General features: G+C 36.1%; 1 protein-coding gene across 3 annotated transcripts in view; it reads left to right on the top strand.

The window, feature by feature from the left end:
* ATRX (ATRX, chromatin remodeler) overlaps positions 1-11,512 on the top strand; it is a 77,186-nt gene that overhangs the window by 3,753 nt on the left and 61,921 nt on the right. For 2 of the 3 annotated variants that reach the window (XM_009276421.2, XM_009276413.2), the window contains exons 4-8: positions 1,667-1,719; positions 3,402-3,526; positions 4,815-4,934; positions 8,534-8,643; positions 10,815-10,882. In XM_009276421.2, coding sequence (XP_009274696.1) covers positions 1,667-1,719; positions 3,402-3,526; positions 4,815-4,934; positions 8,534-8,643; positions 10,815-10,882 — 476 coding nt within the window. The remainder of the gene's footprint in view (positions 1-1,666; positions 1,720-3,401; positions 3,527-4,814; positions 4,935-8,533; positions 8,644-10,814; positions 10,883-11,512) is intronic. The other variant, XM_009276445.1, reaches the window with a different exon arrangement.

Below are 11,512 nucleotides of genomic sequence, written 5' to 3'. Positions count from 1 at the left end.
GTTTCCCCCCCCCCTTTATTTCTAAATTATTGAAACTATTCTATGATTCTATGAAATACACAAATTTACTTGGACAACTTCATTGTCTTTCTGATGCACAAGAATTCCTGGCAAAAATGTCTCTAACACAGTTTAGAGAGTTAGGTTTTACTTACCTGAGGTATGCAAATGCATTTTTGTTAAGAAATGCAAAGTGTTGTTAATTGATTCAGATTGAGTATATTGCAAAGTGAGTTTTTGTTTTTCAGGAATTCTGGTTAATATTCTTTTACCCTTATTCTGTTCTTTGGCTTATGTGTAAACAGGTTCTTATTTTGGGTTTAAAAGAATTGGTCTCTACCTCATATTTACACTTACACCTTGTTACTTGGATAACAGGTACTTAGTTATCCTTTTAAGCAAATATGCTTCCTTTTTTAAAAAAGAAAAAAAGATGGAGAGACAGGATCTTTATTAAACATGAGCAGATTTCTTGTATGTGGTGTGTTGTATACATCAAAGACATTTTTCATTCCCTGGGCAGCCTGTTCCAATGTTTCACCACTCTTTCAGTAAAGAAATTTTTCCTTACATCCAATCTAAACCTCCCCTGCCGCATCATGTGGTATGTCTTACTAATATCTACTCTCCTGTTGGAAACATTCTAGTTGACAATATGTTAATATGTAGAGAAAGCACAAGTGCTAGTGTCTTGCTTTAGTTTGTCTTTATTGCAGTAAATTCAGGTATGTATTTGATACTGCCCAAACCTAGTTATGATACACGTGCACAAACCTCTGAAAAATCAGTTTTCCTGTAAAGACAGCCAGCCCTTTCTGGCATAAGAGCCAGATAACAAGTGTCTGCGTTCTGCTGGCAATTCTTGGGTGCGTACTAGTGATAGCTCCCTGCTGCCAGCCTTCGAGAACCCTCCTTATTCTGTATGTCAGAAAAGATGATGGTTTCTTCACACACTGTGAAAAACATTTGTAGACCTGCATAAGCTACTGCAGCACTAAGTGCTGTGAGGAATCCTGGTGAATTGTAAAAAGGTGAAAATGCACGGCAGGTGGGTATGTGTGAGTCAGGCCATTCTTCCATGGGCTAACCATGCAAGTTAACATTGCAGTGAAGACACACAGAGCAGGAGGTCCCAGAACTGTTCATGATTAGGACCGACCAGTGATCATGAGCCATTCTTAGTCCTGTCTCCAGAAAGCTGAGAGAACTTTTCAGCAGGTCGTGCAAGTTGAGAATTGCAAGGAGAGCATTTCCTCAATTTCATGAAGATGTCGGTGCTTGACATACGTGCAGTGTTTCTCTCTGAATGTCTCGACTTACAACAGTGTCCTCTCTTAATTTCTTTTAAGATATATGCGTAGGGATGTTAGCATTAATGACTTAGCTTAGAGTTTGGTGACACCTATTTTAAAATGTTTTTAAAAGAATAATGACTTCTTGGAGTCTTACTACTGATTTGAAACTCTATAGAGGTAATTTAACTGAACTGGCATGACTACTGAAATTGTGTTTCCCTTTCTTTTAATGCTTTTCCTGCCTTTTTTTTTTTTTTTGTAAGAGTGCTGGTGACTTTTGAGATGTGTTCTAGTTAATGTAAGAAACTGTTTTTGTTGACAGGTCACTTGGTCGCAACTGTGTTGACTTTTTAATTTTTTCTTGTTTTTAGGGCAGTAGTTCTTCAGAAAGAACCAAATCCTTAGGATCATCACGTTCAAAAAGGTTGGTTTGGAAAATAAAAATAAATAAATCACTTTCTGGCCTGTGAAACTATAGAAAAGTCCATGCACTATGCCAGATACTTTTAGTATACACCAGTATAAATCATTAAGTTAGCAGAGTGCTGGTAAAACCAGTGCCTCATAGTGCACTTAAAATGCAAACCATCTTTCAGGGTCAAAGGTTAAGAACATAAAGCTTGATTTTTATTAACAAAGGCAACAACATTATCCTGTATCTTCAGGACAAAGGTGTTTATACAATTGTTCCTTCACTCTTGCTATTTCTAAATGCAGGATTCTTCCAAAAATGTAAGTTGGGTCATACGGAAAACAGGCTTTATGTACCTTACTGTTGGGAGACTGTAGAAGCAAAATGTGCTATTAAGTTGTCCTGTGCAGAAACTGCCATTTGCTGTATCTCTGCTTAATCCTTTGTTGCTCTTTGATTTTAAAAAGTACAGAGTTAACTGTTTACCAACCAGTTTGAACCTACAGGAGACAAATTATTTGTGACCTAAGTAACAGCAGACTTAGTCTAGTAAAACTCCTTCTCACCTTTCGCTCTCAGCTGGTGCTCATTCAAGTTATGCCCTTCATGATTTTTTAAAAATTGTAGTATACTGTGTAGGTAGGTGAGCTCTTCTAAATGCACGATTTCAACAGCTGCCTTCTTACGGCTCTTTAAAAGTGTTGTATATCTCTTTTCACTCTCTTTTTATCCAAGTTTGTTTATTTTATCATGTCTGCTGGAATTAAATAATATTCTTCATTCTCCCTTTGCTGTTTGTCTCAATCCCATATTTGCAAGTGTGGTTTTATATTTGGCTTTAATTTCTCCCTCATCTTCTGAATCCAGTGTCCTGCTGAACTCTCATTTATATAATTTTTACAGTCTTGTTTTTTTGCTTCTTGTCTATCACTAAAGGTATTTTCACTCATACATTTATCACGCTGTGCCTGATACTGACAAAAACAGTATCCTGCGGTAGTTCATGTATTAGCTTCAGACTACTGAAAATTATGCCCAACATTCTTTTTTTTTAATTTCTTTTTCCTCTCCTCCCTGCCCTGACATAGTAAATTCATTCATTTTAATGGATTCAGTTCTAAATTATATTTGTGTGAAATTCTGGCAACTGGTCTTTTTATTCAACAGTCAGCTTTTTCATTTCTTTCTGCATTTCCTTTATTTCCTTGCAAGCATCTTTTTTGCCAAGCTGCTTTTTGTCATTTGCTAATAACTGTGTGTTCTCTTTGCGCTGCCTGTTAAACTTGGAGCGATGTATAAAATTTCTGAGCAGATATTCACTTGTGTTTCATTCAGGCTTTTTTCCTAAAAGTGTGACTTTCCTGCATATCTTCTTAAAAACACATCAAACCTTGATTTTTTTAAAAAAAAAAAAAAAAAAAAATATACAGCAAGCCTGTGAAACAAAACCACTTTATTCGTATATCTTTTTATTTCACATAGGAGGGGAGAATTTCTGTTCCGAACAAGAAAATTATCCTACAACTTATTTATTGTAATAACTCAGAGCATCCCACCTCATAATGTCTTAAATGAATTTTAAAAGGACATAGGTTTCCCCAATTAGTATGGTGTTTTGCTTGCAAAGCGCCAGGCTTACCTGTATTGAAATATGTAATATTTGTCGCGGTATGGGTTTTTTTCTGTCTATGCAGGAAACCTACAATTGTAACAAAATATGTTGGATCAGATGATGAACAAATCTTAGATGAAACTGTAAATGAAGATATTTCAAATGAAAACTCAGAAAACGATGTTGATATGAAAAGCTTGCCTAAAGGTAGTTCATGTCTTTCTTTGTTTCTGAATTCAGCAAATTAGCCAAGATTATGATGCAGCATAAATAATTAACTGGAATGCACATGTATTAGTAAAATGCCTGTCTTAGGTCCTGTTGGCTTTTATATATAAACGTATATGCTCGTGCACAAACACATGCACCCTGTGCACGCGCATTTAAAAGAGGAAACCAAGCACCTTTAGTTTTGAACCCAGCATACTTTAATCTGTGGGTGCACCAGGATGTGCTGGTGGCTTAATTTCAAATGTCTACTGCCATCTGTATAAAACCAACATGAAACAGGGGAAATAATTTATTCTTTTGTAGAAGTCTTAAACTCTTGTCACTTGCAAGTCTTACTTACTTTACTGTTCTGTCTTTGAGGTTATTAACAATTAGATCAACAAAAGCAAAACTAAGGGGGGAGATGTCATTATTGGATCTATTTTTAAGTACCCTTTTAAAACAGTTAATACTATAAGCCTACATACATCCCACTCTTCTTAACTATAGTGTGAGTTTAATTAATCTCTTCCATTTCTTATCTATGACAGTTACAGGAAAAATTGGAGGGACTGCTACTGATTACTGCAAGAGTAGCAGTATTTAAAGCAGTCACTTTAAAATTATTTTTTCAGAATGTTAGATTATTTCCAGTGTCCTCACAACAAAAGTATTAAAACTGAGCTCTAAATTAGGAAAGGTACTTTTTCATTCACATAATTTTGGTTAGTACTCTTTGTTTAAATAAAAAAGTGAATTTCTGAATTTTGTTAAAGACAAAACAGGTTTTATTCTATTGCTTTTTAGTTTATTTCATGCTGAAATAAATCAAGATGAGGTAAACTGGATAGAAGGGGGGGAAGAAGGAGAGAAAAAGAGTAGTTACTCCAAGGTTTTTGATAGATTTAAGTGACCTAACCAAAGTCCTTTATTTGTAGCATTGCAGTGCAAATTCCTGTACTAGACATGCCCAGCAATATGACAGTCCTGTTCTGCAGATACCACATCAGGGCAGAGAGAGCAGAATTTGCTCCTCATAGCCTATTCAGTCCTTGGCTTTTGTCCTACAACTGCAAAACAGATGTAGTTTGAAGTGTGTGGTGGGGTTTTTGTTTGTTTTGGGTTTTTTTTTTTCTGTGAACATCTGTGCATTCAAAACTTTGTTGAGTTTTAGTCAACAGATTGCACTTTTTTTAAGGTACTATGTTGGCTTTTATTTAAACAGGACTTTTGCACTTCATTTGGATGTGTAATGGTTTCCAATTTCTAAATGAAATTATTCTAGGTACAGTGGTTGTACAGCCTGAGCCAGTGCTGAATGAAGACAAAGATGATTTTAAAGGGCCTGAATTTAGAAGCAGAAATGCCGTTAAAATGAAACCTGAAGCTCCCAAAAAGCGTGGAGGTAAATACAATTTAAAACATTTATGAAAACGGGTTTAAATTGTTGCTTATGGCCACATTTGGTACATCTAAAAATTGTTCATATTTCTAATAAATTATCCTAAAAATACCTCCACTCTTCTGGCTTTTTGTTCATTAAGGATTCTAGCTGGCTGAAATTAGCCTCCATTGCTGCCCCTGCAATGCAGCAGTGAAAGCTAAGATTAGTTCTCATTAAACTCCTTATTTTCAGTAGCCATAGGATGCATCATTAGGTACTCCATATGGACCCTTCTTGCTTTGTATTCAGAACAGTTGCTTGGTTGCGATCAGGTGTTACAGGTATTCCTTTTTTAAGGAATTACATTGGAACACCATTGATACAGGAACATTCACTGACTCACCAAGGAAGCAACCACATTTGAGCAGGAACATGTATAGGCATATTATTAATCAGTGAGCTAACAAGAAACCTAAAACCTCTAACAGTTCAAAGACTTTTTTGTTTTGTTTTTAAATTGTGGGAAAAGTTAGGTAGATAACAGCGATAACAGAAATTCATCTCTCATTTTTTTCCAAAAATTAAAGGAGGCGGAGGATTATGTATAAAGTAGCCAATAAGAAGGCAGATATTTTCATTAATACTACTAGCAATATCTTAGTTCACACGCCTACAGCAGTACCCAGGATATTGAGACAAACAGCTCTTGTACACACTATTCATTCTTCCCATTGTAGCATTTGAGACACTTGCTCTCTTGTTACTATAATATAATAAGTGCCATTTCTCTGTCTGTGGTTGAAGAGGAGTAAAATGTGACTGTGTGGAAATGTGCTTGTGCATACATATGGGCTCATGCATGATTTTAATCACATTTTGAGCGTTGACGTTTTCTGTAAATTATTAATCTTTGAAAGTCAGTTCCGTTCTAGTCATGCAAGATGTCCTATTCAGCATATAGGAATGCTTTTTCCATTTGTATTTATAACAATTTTACAAGAGGTCCAACATAAATCTTCAGGGGTATCGTGTTAAAAAGGTAGGACCCCCTTTCTGCTTGAGCTTTGTGGCCTGTGTCTGCACCCCCAGGAGAATTCATATGACCTGCCCTTCCAGCTCTTTTTCTCCATCCGTAGAGAATTTGCAGGCCTGCCTTTGTCTATCTGGACTGGTTACTCATGTACTGGTGCCTGACGTAATAGTTTTGGAAGAGGCATCAAGAGTTTGTTTAAGCCATACCTTTATCCAGGGCAAACTCAGCTATATCTGTGTCACTACTGATAATCTTTGACTTGATTTTAAAGCTATCCAGTACATTAAGCTCCTGTTAAGCTCCTGTCAACTTTCAGAGAAATGGGATAGGTGCTGCCTGCTCCTGTGTTGTCCCCATTTCCAGACCAGGAAAGGTAGTCGGGCGAGGGACGTGACTGCAGTCTGCCTCAAGAGCAGCTGGATTAGGAATGTATCAAAATGGTTTTATTTTGTGACATGCACAGAAGAGGTAGCGCAGATCCATTTATTCTACACCTGCGTGCAGCAAGTCTAGTTACATGAAGCGGCACTTGCCTTTCTTTAGCTATTAGAATAAGGTGCCTAGCGTGTGCACATAAAAGTTAAGCATTACTGGTTTAAGCAGGTAAGCATGTAGTCCCGACTGCTTGAGATCCTGAATTCTATGCACGGTGCAAGTAAATAAATAATAAAATAAAAAATGCCAGTCTGTCTTGTTCTTTGCAGAGTGCATCTTCACATTTTTATTAGGAGTTATATGTCCTGTTTATATTAGAAATAGTAGTAGTAATAGAACTCTTGCCTTTCTAGCAACCAAATGCTCTTATCCAAGACTGTAAGAGGCATGGTGTCAGTCTTTATTTTCAAGTTCTGTGTCTGCAGAATGGTGATGGTTGTATTTTTGCTAATAAACTCATAGTTAGGAATATTTTTTAAGTATTTTCTCAGTATTAATGAATTAGAAGTTGTTCAGTTTCTTTGGATCATTATCATTTGTAGTAGTAACATGGTTTACAAAGGTTTGCCTCATAAATTATCCTCTTTTTTTTTCTGGTGCCAACTTGCAGATTTTAGGAAGGAGTCAGCAGTGCTTCCCCTTAAAGTTGTAGAAGAGGGGAAGTGGCTTGGGACTTGACAGTGAATAGCTTGCGCTCCCTCAGTTGGCTGTTACCCTCTGTGATTCTTACCCCCATTTAAGGCCTGTGATGTTTGACAAAGCCTGGGTAGGCTTCTGTGCTGCTTGGTATAATAGAATGTGGTATTCTTTTCCAAGTAGTACGATGAGATGGATGTGTTTATTTGAGGTTTACCAGCAGCATTTGAAACGGGCATGTGAGCTGTTTTTGAGGTCATAAGAGGTGCTTTGCAAGTCCACGAGCTTTGCAGTACATGCAATATTGCATGCATTGAAGTTGAAAACAACAAATCTTGTATTCAAAATTTCAGACCTGCTATTTTCACTGTAAGGGTGTATCAGTTGTTCTTACTGGCTTGTAAGCTATTTGAGATTGTGCTTCAGTAACAAATTGCTAGTAGCTTGTATTGTGTCTTGAGAATGTTCATTCGGTTCCTTAACATTGTGGTGTTGGTGCTTGGTTCTAATTCTGTGGTAGTGATTATTTAAAAAAAAAAATATAGTCTGTACTCAGATTGTAACCATTAAGTTAACCATTTGAGTTAATTTCCTTATACTACTTACTGAACATGACAGCAAAGGACAAGTCACAGTTAAGTGATCCCATATCAAACCTCCTATCTGCTTGATCCCAAGTTAAGTTTTTGAAAGTGTATGAACTGAGTGTATGAGCTGTCACAAATTATTTTCCTTTTTCTTGAAAACATCACTGCTGTTGAAAACATAACGGTCTCATAGTATTAATTAGTTGGTTTAACAGCCTGGCATGTAGCAAGCCTCCCAACCCCAAGTTCACCACCTTTCAAAGTGAATTGGGGGATTGACATTAAAGAAATGCTTTCTTGACTGAATGTAGATACAGCAGCAGAGTGGTACGCAAACTGTGGGAGCAATCAGCAAGGTGGTGAGAACATATGTATTATAGCAAAATTGTAGTTAAAAAAACCCAAAACCCCACCATCAAGAAGGGAACAAAAAGTGAAATAAGATTTTTCAGGCACTATTATAAGGATTTCATGTATCTTCTGTAACAGTTTCCCATATTTTTCTTTGAGAAACTAAAACTGTATGTGAAAGAAATACCATAGTACAAACATGAATTAAAATGGTATTTTATGAACAAAGATTAAATGAAGAAGGTTGTACAGAATATCAGGGCTGCTTTGAAAGAGTTTTGGTGATGACTCTTATTTAGGTGTGTTCTCATGAGGTGACCAGTTAATCCAAATTAAATCTCTCAAAGGAAAAAAATTGTATCTTGGCCCCAAGTGGAGTATAGAAATTAGAGGAAAATTCTTTCAGTCTTTAAATGGCGAGTGGTTACAGAAAGATTTCTCTAATGCTGGGTGGTAAAGTAATAAAGGCATATGAAAAACCTAACAGGACAAAATATTGTAAGAAAATGAAATAGGTGTAACAGATTTCTTAAAAAAAATGAAAACAATTAATGTGTGGTTTATAATCCTCTCTATAGAGGAAGGACTACATGGAATTGTAAGCTGTACAGCTTGTGGGCAACAGGTGAACCATTTTCAAAAGGATTCAATCTATAGACATCCTACACTGAAAGTTCTTATTTGTAAGGTATGTGGTAAACAGTTCTACAGTTTGTACTGTTTGTTTTTGTTTGAAATGTCCTATTAGTTGATTTGGGTGGGATTTTTTGTGGGAGTAGTTCTTGTTTATTAGCCAATAAACTTCTCAGTCATTAACTGTTACAATTAAGGAAACTAAAAGCAGAAAACAAAAAGGCAAATACAGCTTACAAATTTATATTCCTATTTTCTTATACCCCGGTTAAATTCATGGTTGTTTCTTTATAATTTATTTTTACAGTTTTAAGGCTATAATTTTAGTGATTTTTTTTTTAATGTTAAATGATCTGAAATTTCTGCCCACTCATAATGTATTATAAGAGCAGATTAAATTCTGGATCTCCTGGTAAAGCATTGTATGTAAAACAACGTCGGAATAAGAAGCGGAAAAGTAGCTTCAAAGTCGTCTCAGTTTCGCTTGTGTACAGCTCCTGGACTGTTTTAATTTATGGCAGCCTCTGTAATGATGGTCTAGTCCATAATCCCAAACCAGCATTTGGGTCTTCAGCTACATGGTTTCATGGTGGCTTCAGTTTAGGCCCTGAGTTGCCTGCAATGGGAAGAGGTGGGGAACAGGGGAAGAAGGAAACATCCCTACCTCCTGATTTGGAGACCTCTTTTCATTTTCAGAGAGGTATAGAGAGATCTCTCTTGTATATCTCCATAGTTGTAGAGATTCTGTATTTATAAAGATAACTCTAAAGATAGAGACATGCAGATCTGTGTTACAATGCACATTTAGCATTCCCCTTCTCTTCCCTCCTTCTGCTTCTCCCCTAATTCCCAATTAATGTTACATATTCAGCTGACATAATGTCTCGGGCATGTCCATCTAGTCTAATGTTCTGGCTCATTTCTTCTATAAAATATGCTTTAGAAAAATCAGCTTACAAGACGACTGTTTTCAATCTTCATTGGAGTCCTAACTCTTGTTCCTAGACTTGAAAATCCTTAACGTGTAGCTGTACGTGTTCTTGCGATGCATCGCAAGAACATCTGGTTCATTTTTGAAACTTGTTTAGGGTGTTGGGTTCAATAGCAGCTCTTGACTGTGAGCTCTGCTAGATAATTATATCACGTGTTGTTTCCCATAAATTTTCTGTATCTTTACTTAATTGAACATGGCCTTATGTTAATATGAGAGAGGGGAATGGAACTCCCTGATCTGCATACTCCATGTCTTCCATTACTTTCTGTGCCTAGTTCTCTCCTTATTTTTCTCCTGCTTAGGTAAATAGTCCCAGACTTGAGAAGCTGTTTTCCTTTGATTATAAATGTTCTCTCAAGTGTCTAAACATCAGCTTTCACTGGCTTTTTTTTGTTGTGTTGTTTGTTAATGTTTGTTTAGTTTAGTTGAACAGGTGTATAACTGTTCCAGATAAAGGGGCATCATGATTCTAAATTCAGGTGCTGAAGCCTCTTCTGGATTCTGAATTCACTGATTCACTGGGTAAAAGGACAGAATTTAGCTAATAGCTTGTATTGATCCCTATTCAAAGTAGAGCTTCAAGTCTGGGAGAACTGTCTTTACTAGCAACTGGAAAAAAAAATCCCACACCTTCAAAATTTGGCTTAAAGAATTCAGCAACTGAAGCCACTGCTACTACTAGCTGAGTTGTGTGTATTTTTTTCTTACTATTACCAATTTTTCAATGAAAATGCTTAGGTTGCACCTGGAAATTGAAGCCTTGGATGTTAACGTCAGGATAAATACTAAAGACCCTTTTATTTAAAGCCTTATGGGATTGATTGCTAACATAAGGAGCATACAGCTGAAAATTGTGATTTATGTAGGATTAATTGTGTCAGGGAAGGTATAATGTTGATTTACCTAGGTAATAGATGGAAAAAACTTAAAGATTTGAAGAGAAACATTCAGTTGATGTTGTAAAATATGCAAATACGCAGCCATCAAACAAAAGCCTATTTAATTTTCAAATAAACCTTGAGCCATCTAAATAAGAAGTCATAGTTTAGGACCTGTTGTATCTATGGAAGATGTTTTTTAGATTAACACAAACGTAAAAGGGTTAGAATGCTGAAGATCTTGCAGCTGCTGCTTTTAACTGCTTGCTTCTAATACATGCTGAAATCATATGAATTACTGAAGTCCAGTTGAGATTTAATAAAAAATTCCTTGTCCTATCTCTTTCTTTACAGACTTGCTACAAGTATTACATGAGCGATGACATTAGCCGTGATTCAGATGGAATGGATGAACAGTGTAGGTAAGTGTACAAAAGCTGAAAAAATACCCACAGCTCTCCTGGGGGTTTTCGGGTTTTTTTTCTTGCAATAATGAAATTATTGACAGATAAAGACCGGTGCATAAGAGCTTAATCAACAGTTGTTTCTCACCAAGCAATGCTCAACCCCAGGGTTTTTGTAAATATTTGATTGTTATTTTAGTAATTAACAGGAAAACATTTTATAAAGAAATCCAATAGTAAACACTTGTAAGACATCATGTTTTTAACTAAATAGCATGCCACCTTACAAATACTTTAAAGGTGGGGATAGAATCTGACATTCTAAGCTGTGAGAGCCACAGAAACTTACTTTTCCAGATGCATCTCCCACTTCTGAAATACTAAAGTACTGCTTTGTCCATATGTCAGATAGCTAAATATGTAATCCAGTCAAAATTGTGTGGTCTGTGATGCCTATGAGCTTGTCAGCCACTTTTCAGGTCTTTGTCAAAGACTATGCAAACTAGACATAGATCAAAAACATACTTTTTTTTTTTCATATGTGCCTGCAGTAGTAGTATGCCAGTTAAGGCTAGAAAGACTTAAGCTAATTCGTTTTGCTGTAAAATAAATTTTTTTTTTTTTTTTTAAATTTTCGGAAGAACAATG

Source organism: Aptenodytes forsteri, unplaced genomic scaffold (genome assembly GCF_000699145.1).
Source record: "Aptenodytes forsteri isolate BGI_AS27 unplaced genomic scaffold, ASM69914v1 Scaffold107, whole genome shotgun sequence".
NCBI classification, from domain to species: domain Eukaryota; kingdom Metazoa; phylum Chordata; class Aves; order Sphenisciformes; family Spheniscidae; genus Aptenodytes; species Aptenodytes forsteri.
The sequence above is the reverse complement of the archived record's forward strand: the minus strand, read 5'-3'. Positions and strand labels throughout refer to the sequence as shown.